At 37.8% G+C, this 17640-nt stretch overlaps 1 protein-coding gene across 1 annotated transcript in view; it reads left to right on the forward strand.

Moving 5' to 3' along the window:
• The window catches only part of ninj1 (ninjurin 1), a 55405-nt gene extending 39261 nt beyond the window's left edge, over positions 1 to 16144 (forward strand). The window contains exons 2-4 of the mRNA XM_043708027.1: positions 1153 to 1378; positions 5663 to 5839; positions 15173 to 16144. Of these exons, the coding sequence (XP_043563962.1) occupies positions 1153 to 1378; positions 5663 to 5823 (387 nt within the window). The 3' untranslated portion in view covers positions 5824 to 5839; positions 15173 to 16144. The remainder of the gene's footprint in view (positions 1 to 1152; positions 1379 to 5662; positions 5840 to 15172) is intronic.
• The last annotated feature ends 1496 nt before the right edge of the window (positions 16145 to 17640 follow it).

Here is a 17640-nt window from a genome sequence, read left to right on the forward strand (position 1 = left end):
ATCCTCCCTGGACATGCATGGGAAGAGACTATTTTCTATTCTTTCTTTCTGTGCAAGGAAAAATATTTTGGTAAACTGGGTGGCTGAGGGCCCCCCTGGACTTTCAAATTGGCACAGATTAATTATGGAATGTATTCCCCTTGACTTCCTTACAAATATGGTGCACCGAAAGACCGAATTATTTTATAAAATATGGCAGCCCTTCTTGAATTATATGAATACAGATATTTCGGCTATCCTAACAAGGGCTTTTATTTAATTGAGATTATGAACTTGGCTGGTCTGGGGCCCCTTGGGAGAGGAATCCCGCACGAATACGGGTTTTGTTACATTTGATGTTAACACATTCCGAACATTTATCTCACTACCCAATTTCTGTGTTATCCGTTGTTTTTTTTTTGGTTTTTTTTTCTCTTTTTCTTATTTGAATAATGTAAGAGACTTAAATATACACTCTGGTTCGTTGTAGGTTAGATTAGTAGTTAGTTGAGTTTTGTTTTTTTTCTCGGTATTTTTCTTTTGTTAAATTTCGGTTATTATATATTTAAGATTTAATTGTATATCAATGTTTGTACTTGAGAGTTTTGTTTATTTTTGTAAACTTGTAAAAATGTTAAATTTCTAATAAAAATATCTATTAAAAAATGATGTAACAAATGTGCGTAGACAGTTTCCATTATAAATATGGAAATATGATGGAAAAGGTTGATGTCAAATATGATATCAGGATTTATTTTTAGATTAGAATTGTAAATCTTCTAAAATGTTGTGGTTGTATAACAAGTTTTGAATTCCTTTTAATAATGCTCGTGCAAAACTCTTTTGGATATTTACTTTTTTGAAGTTGCAACAGAAATACAAGTTGTTGCTGTTACTGTCTTACTGGCACGTACAGTTTTTCAATTCTGACTAATAAAAATTGCTTTAGAAAATGATTTAGAACTTCAGAAGTAATGCCCCTTCGGCGTCCATTGCACAAATCTGAATTATAGACTCTTTTTTTTTTGGATAATATTCTGCAGAGAAAAGCTGCATCATAGCTAAGAAACAATCAGACCTTTTGGGAGTTATAATCAAACAGCATGAAAGGTGAGGTTTTCTCTGTGCCACCATAGACCTAATTTTGTTCTCAACGTATTTTTCTCACAACAGAATCCGGCCAGGAGGCGAAGACAATCCATCAACTTCAATCACTATGCCAACAAGAAGAGTGCAGCAGAAAGCATGCTGGATATTGCCTTGCTGATGGCCAATGCATCCCAGCTCAAAGCAGTGATCGATCAAGGGCCTAACTTCAACTACTATGTACCACTCATCATTCTTATTAGCCTCTCACTTATATTTCAGTTAATAGTGGGTATCTTATTGATATTCATTGGTAAGTTAAATATTGAATTATGGTAAGATTATTACATTTTTACATTGTCAATGTGAATGAACAGATCACATGTCTGTTATTAGTAATCCATGTATATTTTTAGTATATTGATTTGCAGTATAGAATAATGGTACAAGAGAAATTACAGAAATGTGTGAAATATACTTTTAACATATTTGTAAAATAAAAGAAACAGCATATTTACCAAGAACTTCCAATCAAATATTTATTTGGTTACAATTTAGTATAAATTAGCTTCTTTTGAAGCTGTGCTGTGAAATTCTAAAGCATTCAAACTTTCAACCCTTCTCAAATTTTCTTCTCTCAAGTCACTTAACTCAATGATAGCGATCCTGCCTCAGACTTAGAAGGCACAGGATTGAAATCCTAGTTCCAACAGTTCTTCTGAGTGAAGCCTACAGCTCTGGCTCTAAATTCCGCATGAACAATAAGAGAAAAGTTCATGCTTGCTTTCCCCCACCACCTCTGTCCATTCCCAATGCATGGCTTAGGCAAGTTAATGAAATCTTTGGTCATACAGGACTAACCATTCCAAAAGCTAGTCTAAAAGATTTTCATGACCATAGAAGTGCCAAATCACATTCATGCTACAGCCTGTCAGTTTTTGGATCCTTCCATTGCCATTATAAATTCCTCAGGGAAGAGCACAAAGATACAAAAAGTGCAAAGATGCCTGTTCATCTCATGTGAGTTGTTGTCCTGCACTTTGACTGGTTTCTATGTAAACTTGTTTTACTCTGGTACTGTATTTGTGAAACAAACAAATAGGTCAGAGTCAGCTTGCAAATATATGAAAGCCACAAAGGGACTATATGGCCAAATATTATGTAAAACCCTGATCTTTCACAATAAAACTCTCAATTCTTACTTAATTACTCTACCAAGTCCTGTCAGTTTTGGCTGCTCAAAGGTTGCCCACTCTGGCTTTAGACCTAGCTGTTCAGGCCCTAGGCTAACTGGGCACAGAGTCCTGGTATGATGTTTGACCATGGAGAGGTCACCACTGAGCCATGCCTGATCACTCAATAGCGCTCCCAATACCAACAGGGAGATAGCAGTGTGGAGGTAATGTCACTGGACTGGTAATCCAGAGGCCCAGGCAAATGCCTGGAGTGGAGAGAAGGAGGTTGTGGATTCAAATCTCTCCATTGCAACTGTTGTTGATTGTTGTAAAAAAAATCTATCTAGTTTACAGATTCTAGGAAGGGAATCTGCTGTCATATGTGACTCCAGACCAACGGCAATGTCGTTGACATTTCGCAGTTATCACTTAATTCAAGGGCAATTAGAGAGGGGCAACAAATATCCACATCCCATGATAGAAAACTAAATAGGAATTGGAAACAGAATCCTGTCTGAGTTATTTTCCTTTTGAATTCCTGAGTGCTGAATCCAATAGCTGTATCGTGGTGGAGATCAGCTCAGAATTGGTCTTCCGGTCTGCAGAGCTTCTGGCCATTACTCACTCGGCCACCCAGAGAAACCTCAATTCACTTGAATGGGAACTAAATAATTTTATTGATGATGGTTGCGTGATAAATTTAAGGAACATAATAAGAATAAATTGGTGGCTGCTTGGAAATGCCAGAAACTGTATTGTGAATTCAGTCAATATGAAAGACTGAGTTACTCTATTCTGAATAATCTGAAAGCAAAGTCCAGTCATTATAAATACAGTTGCAAATGCATGAACTCCACCACCAGTACAATCACATCCTGCACTTTATCCCAGGAGATTCGACGTTTCGGGCACAGGCCCTTCTTCAGGAATCTTCAGGAATTCTTCAGGAATTCTTCAGGAAAGACTGAGTTACTCTATTCTGAATAATCTGAAAGCAAAGTCTAGTCATTATAAATACAGTTGCAAATGCATGAACTCCACCACCAGTACAATCACATCCTGCACTTTATCCAAGTACTTGATGTATTAAAAGCAAAACATGGGAAAATATGTTTTCATGCACCCATTTACCATAATGTCAGCATTATTTCCATCTGGTTAGGGGAACTGGGTGCTGATGCTATGTCTATAAGGCTGTAGTGTTGTGCTCAGTCTGCTTTGGTGCCACAGTAATTTTTTATTAATGAAGTAAATAAAATACCACAGTTCCAGAGATTAGGATCAGGAACCAACACAAGGCATTGCTTTATTCCTGATCTCTGCTGTGGTTTTGGGAGCCACTGAGTGGGTATAATTTGATGGGGCAAGGGCAATGCAGTGTAAGTTGCAACCCTGCACAAACCTGGGATTTGGGGGAAGGTTACTCAATTTAGTTAGAACTTTAACAGTGACCAGAGATTGAATGCAACTTGAATGATCGAATTGAAATATAAAACCCACTTCACATTATGAAATTAGCCCAACAACCTTTTAGACCTAAAACACGATACAACTGCAGAGAGGACAAAATACTTTCCAGGCCTCAAAATGAAAAATATCATGCTGTTAAAATTATTTGGGAGCTATGATTGGAAGCTATATTTTAATTAATACATATTCATTACCATCAGTTAATTCCTTACCAAGAATAGGGCAGTCTTTGAGTAAAAATCAGTTTACTGCTTGGCATTCATACTCTTGAATGGTGTTTAGTTGATCCAGTGTTGAGTGTTTCCAATAATAATTTGATCTTTATTATTATTGGCTCCTTTATGGTGAATTTATTGGTTGAGATGGGACATTAGGCATAGGATAAAATAATGTGAAGTGTATAAACATGACTGCTGTGAAATCTGATCATAATACCATCGTTTGACAATTTGTGAGATGTGATAATTTAGGAAAACAAAGCAATGTGGCAGACTTTCATTTCATTGAGCTTTCATCCTGAAAGGTATTAATGTGACCCAGAACAGGATGGTCTGATGAGAAGCTCTCCCTGGATTGGTGATAAGTCAAATGAATATTTGAAGGATTTGTACTTATTATCACACCATACTCATTGTTGCTTATATGACAAAATTATCTCAAAATAAATGTGCTGTGGGAAACACCTAATAGCTTCATATCAGTGAGCAACCTTTGTAAACACTGTAATCCAGTCAGCATGATAGAGTCATACAGCACGAAAACGGACCCTTTAGTCCAATTTGTCCATGCCAACTAGACATCCCAACCTAATCTAGTCCCATTTGCCAGCATTTGGCCCATATCCCTCTAAACCCTTCCTATTCATATACTCATCCAGATACCTTTTAAATGTTGCAGTTGTACCTACATCCACCATTTCCTCTGGCAGCACATTTCATACAAGCACTATTGTCTGTATGAAAAAATTACTCCTTAGGTCCTTTTTAAATTTTCCCCTCTCACCTTAAACCTATGTTCTCTAGTTTTGTACTCCCCTACATTGTGGAAAAAAGACCTTGGCTATTCACCCTATTCAGACCCCACATGATTTTATAAACCACTACAAGGTCACTCCTCGGCCTCCGACATTTCAAGGAAAAAAGCCCCAGCCTATTCAGCCTCTCCCTCTTGTTCAAATCCTCCAGTCCCAGCAAGATCATTGTAAATTTTTTCTGCACCCCTCAACTTTAACAATGCACTTCCTATACAACTAGAGAAAGTGAGGGCTGCAGATGCTGGAGATCAGAGCTGAAAATGTGTTGCTGGAAAAGCGCAGCAGGTCAGGCAGCATCCAAGGAACAGGAGAAGGGCTTATGCCCGAAACGTCAATTCTCCTGTTCCTTGGATGCTGCCTGACCTGCTGTGCTTTTCCAGCAACACATTTTCAGCACTTCCTATACAACATCAACTAGAATTGAATGCAGTATTCTGAAAGTGGCCTCACCAATGTCCTGTACAAGATGACCTCCTAACTCCTGTACTCAATGCACTGACCAATGAAGGCAAGTATGCCAAATGCCTTCTTCACCACCCTATCTAGCTGTGACTCTACTTTCAGGGAATTATGCACCTACACCCCTAAATCTGTTTGTTCAACATCACTCTCCACCACCCTAGCAATTACTATATATGTCCTGCCTTCGTTTGTCTTACCAACATGCAACACCTGGCATTTACCTAAGTTAAACTCCATCTGCCATTCCTTTGTAGTGTGATAAAACATTTCAGGGAGACTAAAAACGCTCAGATTTGAATGCAAAAAATGGAAACTCAATTTGAAAATTAGATGCCTGATTCATGATATCCATAATGAATGTCAATGATAATTGATGGCTTGGCATTTTTGCCTTGACATTATGAATGTAGAACTTTCAATTGCAATTGCCCAACACAATTCTTGTTCTTCTTTTCAGTCAAGTATGATCTGAATGACCCTAACAAACAAGCCAAGCTGGACGTTCTCAACAATATCACCACAGGCCTCGTGTTCATAATTGTCATTGTGAATATTTTCATCACAGCTTTTGGTGTACAACGGCCTCCTTCTTACGAGACAGCTCCACAACATCTTTAGCAACCCACAAAACAAGGTAATACCACATCATTGTGCACCTTTCCCTTCTGTGTCTCATGCAAAGCCATTGAAGAACTTGGTGTCTGATTGTATTGAGTTAGATCTATTACTGGATTATCTCTGGATTGTCAGGTAAATCAGATGCAACCTGGCATAGAAATAAAAAGATTGAGGATTGAGCATGTAGTTCAAGGAGTCATGTGGGAAGGAGGGGTTCCATTTCATGGGTCACTGGCTGCAGTCTGGTTGGGAAGGAACTGGTATTTACAGCTCAAACTGAATAGGACTGGGACAAGGATCCAAGCTAAAGGGATGCTCACAAGGAATTTAACCTCATAAATGGGGATAAGGCTCAGGGATTAAATTATGGATAACAATTTGAAAGCAAATAAAGAGAAATAAGTAGAATAACAGAAATTGTAATTTAAAAGCAGAAAATGAAGGGGAGACTGAAATATGTAAACTACTTAAACCGAGAGAGAGAAAGAAGCAAATTAGAACAGGAGCACAGGTTTGAATGTATGTGCCAAACAAACATTTTCTGGAACAAACAAATTGAAAGGAGGGTATGATAGGTTACCAATTACTGAGGTGTGGTTACAAGCTGGCCAGGACTAGGACTTACATTTGGTAGATTTTAAGGATTACAGGGAAGATCAGAGAAATAGTTGAATTTGTGAAGTAACCATAATGATTAAGAATAAAATCACTTCCTCAGGAAGAGAGGGTGTAAACAATACATAAGCGTGCAGTGTGGTCTTTTTGGTAGAACAATAAAATCGGAAAAATGTAAGACTGCAATGTGCATAGGCCACCTGATGTAGCTGTGAAGTGGTAGCTTGTACAAATGCAAAGATTAGATAAACATAGCAAAAGAAGGGTAGTTTTAATAGGAGACTATTTTCCTTTCATATGGATTGGGATAGGCATCGAGCATGTCATAAAGTTAGTGAATGTTTTGTGTGTTTTGGATACTTTTCTGACACATTAGGTCCTAGAATCATCTAGAGGGCAGGCCATATTCAATTTGATAATGAATTTAGATAATACCTTATGTATATTTCTGAAATTGGAATTATGATTTGTTCAAGGTTAACACCATGTTTAGAAGGGAAAGTAAAAAAGACTTTATAGTTAGGTAAGGTTAACTTTAGTGACATTAATGAGAGGTTGTTCATATTAACCTGGGCAAATCTGTTGGTGGGTAAAGTTACAGATTATCAGGGGGAGGTACTTAAAAGAATTTAGCATAATCTAATACCAAGTTATACCTCTAAAGGATAGGAATTCTATTTGGTATCATAGAAGGGACAAAACAAAAAAAAAGTGTAGATGGAAGCTCAAATCCAGCAAATGGAAAAGAAACAAAGAGCTGTAAAGGTAAGAGTTCAAGAGAGAAATATGAAATGCTGCAGCTGAGATTCAACCTTCAGGAGTGGGGCAGTCAACACATAGTCAACATTAAAAGAAAAGTGGTTAATTTTTAACTGCCCTTTGAAATGCCCTGCATTCCACTTAGTTATTTAAAATTGCTACAGAGTCTGATTTAAAGGAATGAAACTAGGCTAACCACCCACTTTCAAGTAGTCACCATGACCGAGTGGACATGACAATAGCATGTAGCCCTATCGACTATGCAAGTCCTCCTTACTAATACCCTGGGCCTGTGCCAAAATTGAGATAGCTGTTCTCCAATCTAATTAAGGAATAAGCATAAAGTTGCTGTAAAATATGATTCCACCCTTCCGTAGCAACATAAACTACATTAATATTTCATCCAGGGAGAACAGCTAATTACCTATTTTTGATCCCACCTCCCTTTCACCTCACAAGCAAATGAACATTTTACAGAGCAATTGCTTATACCATCTCCAGCTCAGTGGCTAGATGGCTATATGCAATGCAGAGTGATGGCAACAACATGGGCTCAATCCCTGCACCGACAGAGGTTATCATAAAGGGCTTTCTTTCTCAACCTCTCCTCTCGCCTGAGGTGTAGTGACTCATGTTAAACCACCACCAGTCATCTCTAATGAGGGACCAGCCCTATGGGTCTACAGTGACTTTACCAACCACACTTTGTGGGAGACTCAGGGTCTGCTCATTACAAACTGATGTTACTGTCTACGAACAGAAATTTCTTGTACCTATTTCTTATTAAAACAATCAAAGCTTTCCATTGATCTCTAACAATTAAACCAAATAGGCTTACTGACAGGCAGAATTCAGAATAGATCTGACGACACCCATCATTTACAATGAATTTAAAGACGGCTCCAAGTCCTAAACATCATAATCTGAATAACCTCAATTGTAACAACAGTTATATCTGGAGATAATCATCTGACCAAACGAAAGGGAGAGAAAAAACAACTGAAAGAAAACTTGCAAGTAACATAAATATGGGCAGTAAGACCTTCTTTAAATGTATGAAACGGGAGAGAGAGAGAGACAGTAATGACTGTAAGCCCTTTAAAGACTGAGGCTGGGAAGTAATAATGGGGAGCCAGGAAATGGCAGAAAAGATGAACAAATACTTTGCATCAATCTTCAAACTACAAAAGGCTAAAATGTGAGGAAACAAACACATTAGCTATCACTGTTGAAGTACTGAAGAAACTAATGGGACTAAAGCCTTAAAAGTCTCCTGGACCTGATGAGCCACATCCTATGATTTTAAAGGAAGTAGCTACAGAGAAAGTGAACGTTGTGGTGGTAATCTTCCAAGAATCTTTACATTCTGGAAAAGTCCAACGCAATTGGAAATCTCCTAAAGTAACACCATTATTTAAAAAAAGAGGAAGACAAAAAAAGTAAATATAAGCCCGTTAGTTTATCATCTGTCATATGGAAAATGTTAGAGCCAATTTTAAAGGATGTAATAGCAGAACATTTAGAAAAATACGCTGCAGGCAGACAGGGTCAGCACGGCTCCACAAAGAGGGCATCATGTCTTACAAAACTTATTAGAATTCTTTGAGAGGATAACAACAGGGTATATCAAGAGGAAGCAGTGGATGTAATATATTTGGATTTTCAAAAGACATTTAATAAGGTACCCCTCATAAGGTTCATCAATATGATAATACCCTGTGGTGGGTTGAGATGATTTATTAGCATGGTTAGAAGATTGGGTAGAGAAGACAGAATTGGAATAAAGAGGACATTTTCAGAGGGTGATCACTAGTACTTTAAACCAGTGAGTTGGGGCGGATGGGAAAGGTAAAACGACAGGAAATATGATGGTAAATAAAATGGTAAGCAGCAGGTTGCATGTGTGCAGGATGGTTTAAGTTCAAGGCAGATTACGAAAGAAGTAAGGATAACTCAGGAGATACTATTAGAGATGTTGGAAATCATGACGGTAAGAAAGAGCACTCTACCTGAATGCTTGTAGCATTCGTAACAAGGTTGATGAGCTAACAACACAGATGAACATGATTTAGTAGCCATTACGGAGATATGATTACAGGATGGTCACAACTGGGAATTAAATATCCAGTGGTATCAGACTGTTAAGAAGGACAGACAGGAAGGTAATGTGTAGCTCTGATTTTCAAGGACGACATCAGGGCTGTGCTGAGAAATGATATAGCTTCTATGGAGAATAAGGTTGAATCCATTTGGGTGGAAATCAGAAATTCTAAGAAGAAAATGTCACTGATAGGTGTAGATTAGATTAGATTCCCTACAGTGTGGAAACAGGCCCTTCGGCCCCTCAGGACACTCTGAAGAATAACACACCCAGACTCATTTCCCTCTGACTAATGCACCTATCACTATAGGTGAGTATGTAGTGATAGGCAATTTAGCATGGCCAATTCACCTAAACTGCAGATCTTTGGATTGTGGGAGGAAACCGGAGCACCCAGAGGAAACCCACACAGACACTGGGAGAACATGCAAACTCCACACAGTTGCCTGAGGCTGGAATCGAACCTGGGTCCCTAGTGCTATGAGGCAGCACTGCTAACCACTGTGCCACCTTGCCACCCCTGTAATCTATAGGCCACCAAATAATAACATCACATTGGGGTGGGCAATAAACAAAGAAATAATTAATGTGTGTAAAAATAGTACAGCAGTTATCATGGGGGATATTAACTTACATGTCAATTGGTCGAACCAGCTCAGTTAGGGTAGTCTTGAGAAGGAGTTTGTTGAGTATATCTATGAAAGCTTTCTTGAACAGTATGTAATGGAACTGATGAGAGAGGAGGCTATCCTAGATCTGGTCCTGTGTAATGAGACAGGAATAATTAACAACCTAATAATTAAGGATTGTCTTGGAAGGAGCGATCACAGAATAGTTGAATTTAGAATACAGATGGAGAGGTGTGAAGATAAAATCCAATTCCAGGGTCCTGTGCTTAAACAAGGGAGATTACAATAGAATGAGAACTTGGCTAAAGTAGACCTGAAACAAAGATGTTATGATGGGAAAGTTGATGAGCAGTGGAGGACTTGCAAAACAATTTTTCAAAGTGTTCAGCAAAAGTATATTCCAATGAAAAGCAAGGACTGTAAGAAAAGATGTAATCTGCCATGGGTGTCTAAGGAAATTAGGGAGGCTATCAAATTGAAAGCGAAGGCATACAAAGTGGCCAAAAACAGCATGAAACTAGAAGATTGAAAATTTTAAAGGTCAACAGAAAGCCACAAAAAGAGCTATAAAGAAAAGTAAGATAGAAAATGAGAAAAAAACTAGCACAGAATATAAAGACAGATAGAAAAAGTTTCTATAAATATATAAAACGATGAAGAGTGACTAAAGTAAATGTTGGTCCTTTAGAGGATGAGAAGGGACATTTAGTTATAGGATATGATGAAATGGCCAAAGCATTGAACAGGTATTTTATACTGGTCTTTACAGTGAAGGATACTAATAACATGCCAGTAATTGACAAAGAAACGAAGGTAAGTGAGGACCTGGAAACAATCGTTATTACGGAAGAGGTAATGTTGGGCAAGCTAATCAAACTCAGGATAGACAGGTCTCCTGGCCCTGATGGAATGCATCCCAGGATACTAAAAGAGATGGCGGGAGAAATAGCAGGTGCACTGGTGGTAATTTTCCAAAATTCGCTAAATTCTGGGGCAGTCCCAGCAGATTGGAAAACAGCAAATGTGATGACACTGTTTAAAAAGGGAGATAGACAAAAGATGAGGAATTGTAGACCAGTGAGCTTAATCTCTGTAGTGGCGAAGATACTTGTGTCTATTATCAAGGAAGAAATAGCAAGGCATCTAGATAGAAATTGTCCCATTGTACAGACGCAACATGGGTTCATGAAGGGCAGGTCATGCTTAACTAATCTTTAGGAATTCTATGAAGACATTAGGAGCAAGGTGGACAACAAGGACCCAGTGGATGTGGTGTACCTAGATTTCCAAACAGCCTTTGACAAATTGCCACACAAGAGGCTGCTGCATAAGATAAAGCTGCATGGCATTACTGGTAAAGTATTAGCCTGGATAGAGGATTAGTTGACTAACAGGAAACAAAGAGTGGAGATAAATGAGTGCTTTTCTGGCTGGCAATCGTTGACTAGTGGTGTGCCTCAGGGATCAGTGTTGGGACTGCAATTATTCACAATTTACAGAGATAATTTGGAGTTGGGGATCACGTGTAATGTGTCAAAGTTTGCAAGTGACACTAAGATGAGTGGCAAAGCAAAGTGGGAAACTTTGCAGAGGAATACAGATACTTTACGTGAGTGGGCAAAGGTCTGGCAGATGGAATACAATGTAAATAAATGTGAAATCATCCATTTTGATAGAAATATCAGTAAAAAGGATTATTACTTGAATGCTAAAAGGTTGCAGCATGCTGCTAAGCAGAGAGATCTGGGTGTCCTTGTGCATGGATCACAGAAGGTTGGTCTGCAGGTTACAAGTAATTAAGAAGGCAAATGGAATGTTGTCCTTCATTGCTAAAGGGGTTGAGTGCAAAAGCAGAGAGGTAATGTTATAGCTTTACAGTGTGCTGGTGAGGCCACATTTGGAGTACTGTGCGCAGGTTTGGTCTCCTTATTTGAGAAAGGATATATTGGAGGGGATGCAGAGGAGGTTCACTAGGTTGATTCCAGAGTTGAGGGGGTTGGCTTATGAGGAGAGACTGAGTAGATTGGGATTATATTCACTAGAACTCAGAAGAATGAGGGGATATCTTATAGAAACATATACAATTATGAAGGGAATAGATAATATGGAAGCAGAGAGGATGTTTCCACTGGCAGGTGAAACTAAGAGAAGAGGACATAATCTCAAGATTAGAGAGAGCAGATTTTGGACTGAATTGAGAAGGAACTTCTTTACCCAAAGGGTCGTAAATCTATGGAATTCCTTGCCCAGTGAAGTAGTTGATGCTATTTCAGTAAATGTTTTTAAAGTTAAGATAGTTTTTTTTTAACAATAAATGGATTAAGAGATACAGTAAGAACACGCGTAAGTGGAGCTGAGTCCACGAAAAGGAGAGCCGTGATCTTATTAAATGGCAGAGCAGGCTCGAAGGGCCAGACAGCCTAATTCTTATGTTCTTTTATGTTCATAACCTGTGACTAGTGGAGTGCCACAGGGGTCAGTGTTGGGGCAAAAATTATTTATAATAACTTAGATGAAGGAATTGAATGTACTATGTGTCTGTAGGTGACATAAAAGCAGTTTGGAAGGTGAGTAGTGAGGATGATAAATGCAGTCTGCAGAGGGGTATAGACAGGTTAACTGAATGGGAAAAAAACTTGGCAGATAGAGTACAAATTTGGGAAAACTTGAGGTTAATAAACTTTGGGTAGGAATAATAGAAGAACTAAATATTTGTTAAATTGGAAAAAACTGCAGAGAAGTGCAGCACAGAGAGATTCAGGAGTTCAAGTGCATCACAAAAAGCTAGCATCCAAGTTCAATGTGTAACAAGGAAGACAAATGGAAAGTTAGCCTTTATTTTAAGGGGAATGGAATATAAAAATAAATCATTTTAAAACTACACAGGACACTAGTCATACAACACCCAGACTACTGTAAGCAGTTTTGGATCCCTTTTCTGAGGAAAGATATTCTGTCACTGGATGCAGTCAAATCACTCGGCCGATCCTGGGTACAGAGGGATTTTCTTAAGAGGATCGGTTCAATCAATTGGTCTTAAGACACGGGTGAGGAGAAATATTTTCTCTCAGAAAGTGGTGAATTTGTGGAATTCTTTATCACAGAGAGCTATTGAGGCTGGATTGCTAAGTATATTATGCACGAGATAGGCAGACTTTGAATCATTAAGGAAAGCTTATGGGGTAAAGCAGGAAAATGGAGTTGCGGATTATCAGATCATTAATGTTCTCATTGAATGTGAGATGAATTCAATGGGCCAAGTGGCCTACTTCTGCTCCTATGCCTTATGGTCTTATGTAAGTTAGGGAATGCTGTGACTCAGCTCTTTTTTAGAAGACAAGTATCTTGTGAATTTAGGAGGATAGATATGTACTGGAATATTATTTAATTGGACCAAGCTGTTATTACTGTAGTCAACATTAATAAAATAGTCAGTTGCTTTTCTGCATTGTTCCAAGTAGCTAAAATATGTCAAATAGTTAAATCACAGTAGGGGTTTCCAGATATTTCGAAATTAAACAAGCAGAAGTTGCAAATATGTCACATGTCAAAAGCTGTGTCAGGTTTCCCAAAATACTTTTATATTAAGAAATATTTTTTAAAAGTTTTCCAGTAAACCTCATGTTCCCCTCTTTTTTCATGGCATAAGTTCACATTCTATAAAGTGCCTGTCCTTTTGGCTGTCAGCTTGAAGGAGTCATTCTAATACCGAGTCATGCTAAAAAATTGGGATAATTGTACAACTTCCTATATTTGGCATGGAAAAAAGATATTGATTTCCAACCATATACAAGTAAACATTCCCCATAACTGTTCTGCGTTTATAGAATAGTTTCCCAAAAGTAGTCCACAGGACCAAAACACATTCACAAGAATAAAATACTTGACATGAAAATTATCCATGTCCCTCTGACCGTTTGAAAAGGCAGAGGGTTCTTTAGTTATATGTGTTTGGTTATATTGTGCAAATTCAGCTTTGCTATTGGTAAAAATATCCAGTATAACAACAACCAAATTAGCTTCAGTGTCTATCTTGACATTACCAGTAATTCAAATTTGATCCTTCAGAACGATTAAGTCTAAAAGATAAGTGAGCATTCAAAATGGAACTCTCATCATTTAAGGTTTAAAAGTTTATTGTAAATATACATTCATTTCATACAGTGGTTTAATCTTATAATGTTTCATTTTAGGCATAATATGAATTATCAGCACTTTCTTTGAGCTTCAATTTCTAAATGAAATGCTTCAATGATTTCACTTCATCCAAGATATAACGACCAAACAGGAAGCAGAAGAATTAGCTACAGGAAGGAAAGGAAGAGAATGAAAGGATTAATAAGTTAAAGTTAAATTTAAAAAGAATTTGAAAACTCACAGAGAAAGATTGCACAGAAATTGCAGTATTCTGTCCCTATCAGAGTAGATCACTTTCTGGGGAACTTATTTTAATTCAGTATCAGGATGAATTCTCATTGTCAGGCCCAGTATTTATTATCCATACTGTTTCCTGTGAGATTGAGGTAGGGGTGCAGACGGTGGTGGTCTGCTTCTTGAATTATATGTGGAGCAGCTGCTTCCACAATGGTGCCATGTCGAAATTTACAGGAGCTTGAGAGCATCACCACATCATTTCTGGATGTGGAGGTGCCAGTGTTGGACTGGCGTGGACAAGGTCAGATGGTACCAGGTTATAGTCCAACTATAGTTATAGTTAACCTAACAAAGGGGCAACACTTTGAAAGCTTGTGGTTTCAAATAACCTGTGGGACTGTAACTGGTGTTGTCCGAATGCTGATCATTTCTGGAATTAACCTTGTGTTATTGCAAAATTCCTATTGAAAAGTCACTAAAAGAAATGACCCTCCAACTGTCTGTTTTAATACTGAGTCAGTCTCCAGTGGGATTGATTGTGAATAGAATTATTTCTTTTTTCTTCTTGTTTTCCGAAGATTAAATTCTGCTAATACAAGATGTTATTCTTGCTAGAACAGGCTTGGCCAAACCACAATTGCTAAAACACATCTTGTCACGGATCAGTCTTAGACGGAATCCAGAAACAGCATCTCAGGAATTCTTAATCTGTTATTTCTGAATGTGAAAATAATTCTATATGATTAACACTACCAGGCTACTCTTCATATAAAGAAGAATAAATCTGTAATACAATGTCCCATTTTAAATGCTGTTGTGTTGGAATTAGCCATTCTAAATGGTAATTTCCTTTTTTTTAAATCTTTTCCAGCTTGTCATGGAACTTTCTGAGCTACAAAGGAATCTCAAGATCTCATGCATCAGTGGCACAGTTGCAAAATTAACAAGAGAGCTTTTAAAAGGCAGGCCTTTTAAAATACCTCTCTTAACATGTGGCTGTCTGCACAGGGAAATACAACTTACATGTTTCCACTGAATAAAGAGTCATGCATCAGTATTTGAAGTGTACCTAGGGCATTACAGTTTTGTAAAATACAGCCTTTCTTTCTGCCAATACAATTGATGAACAATATTGTGCATATCTGAAATAAGTGACACTTCGAAATTCAGCAAAATATGTTTTGTTGCAAATAGTAAATGTAAACAAGCACATCTTTAAAAATAGATATATTATTTTGAAATTAGAGCTTATAGATACAAAGACAGTTATGAAATAGACCAGAAATGCTTAAACATGTTATAACAACCAACCAGTTTATGGAACATTTCAGTAATAACAACAGTAAACTTAGCATCAGATTGTAGGTGCAAGATTGAGACAGTAATAATGGAATGTTTGTAAACTTACCAATAGGAGCATGACCTTTGAAAAGTCCAGTTGGACGACCTGTATACTTTTTGAACTTTTCTGCACGATGTGAAACATTTGAAATGTTGTATTTTAGAATTGTAAGTCTTTATTGAGAATGGAAAATATTTTACTTTGTTTAGAGGAATGTTGCTACAATTGTACACTCTATTTTTGATTCCAAAGTGCTAAAATGATTTGTTAATGTAGCTGTGCTTTTTGATCATGCTCGCTTGTGTACCTTTACATATCTCTAAAATGCAACTGTAAATCTTGGGATTCCTCTATCTATTTTTCCATTCCTCTCATGATGTTTTCTTTACATTTAGTTCTCCGTTTTTTTCTTCCTCTGCACCACACCTTTAATATTTTATTTCGCTCTCTTCCCCCATTTTGAATTCTTCCCTTTGTATTTTTGCCTGTGTTTTGTCCAGGTTACACTTCCCTCTAACTGTGCTTTATGATCCTTCACCATGGTGAGCACGTTTGCATTGCTTACTTTCATATCTGCTTCTTATCATAATCAGTGACCTCTGGTGAAAATGCATGGTGTGGATGCTGGATGAGCATAGCATCAGGCTTGACTAAGTTCCACTGTTTCATGGTAAATTGACGGCCAAAATGTGGATGGACTAAACTGCTAAGATGAAAATGAACACACTCTGGTGAATTCACATTAACTGATTTGTAAGCCAAAGATATAAAAGTTCATGAGAAGAGCAAAACGTAAAATTGACCAAGAATATTTAGTGAGAGGAAGAAATGAGTTAGCTTTTCTAGTGTACCCTTCTGTTCATCAGCTTGCTGGTTGACAATTTCCCAGACTACAGCTGGTTCAAAATGGGCATGACTTTTTCTCTATCACTTCTTACCCTTAGGTAACATCAGAGAATTATCATTACATGACAAAAGCAAACAAAATAATGGATTCTTTGATGAAAGATCTTGGATTTGGAATGTTAAATTTACTTCTGACTCCACAGGTGCTGCAGGTTATGCTCAATATTTTCAGCATTTTCTGTTTTGACTGACAATGAACTCATTCCTCCAGTTGAGGTACATTAATACATAAAATATTTATTTTGAATCACATTTTAAAAATACATACAAACTGCAGTGTACTTGCTTTTCTAGATTAATGCACGAACATTCTTAAATATAGAAAGTATTTGAAAAGCAAAATACCAGAAATATTGGAAATCTGCAATAAAAACAAAATATGCTGGAAATATACAAGCAGCTGACCAAATCAATGGAGACTGAAGAAGGATTAAGTATTTAAGGTCAAATATAGTCCATTAGAGCAAAATGTGTCCTATTTATATGAGGACATTTATTTTCTCTTTGTCATTTGCCTGTTTTTGTATTACTCTCACTCTGTTGTGGTGACCTCTCATTGCCACAGTCTTGTTGACCATATAACGAGTATGTGAAGGCCTCCAGCCTCAAAGACACCCGCCTATAGGAGACACAGGACTCAACAAGGGGCTAACTATTATGAGAAGCTGCATTTGTGGTCAGCCTCTGCCAATGAAGATTCATCTGCTCCTCTCTGAACCGTTTGCTGGACATGTACTGACTGATGTAGAGGCCAGCTGGGCTTGCTCCATTTTGAGGCACCCTCGCTGTCCCTGCTGTTCATCAGCAGCACCCACTTCCCTCACTGGAGCTGCTAAAACCCAGGAGCTGCCTGCCCTTTATGGGCCCTGCACCAGTGGGCACCTATCCACATTTGGTGAGCTAGGAGGCTGCTCCTAGAAAATTGCAACACAGCCTTGTTACCAATTTTGGTCTTGACACCAAGTTCACAAATCCTGGAGGAAATTTGTTCCCAAAATACTTTCCTACCCAAGATTAAAATGAAATCCCTTGCGTTCTAAATAACAAGCTACATTATCTCTTCCACTTTCAGTAAATGACCAGCAATTACT

This window comes from Chiloscyllium plagiosum, chromosome 18, assembly GCF_004010195.1.
Source record: "Chiloscyllium plagiosum isolate BGI_BamShark_2017 chromosome 18, ASM401019v2, whole genome shotgun sequence".
NCBI classification, from domain to species: Eukaryota; Metazoa; Chordata; class Chondrichthyes; order Orectolobiformes; family Hemiscylliidae; genus Chiloscyllium; species Chiloscyllium plagiosum.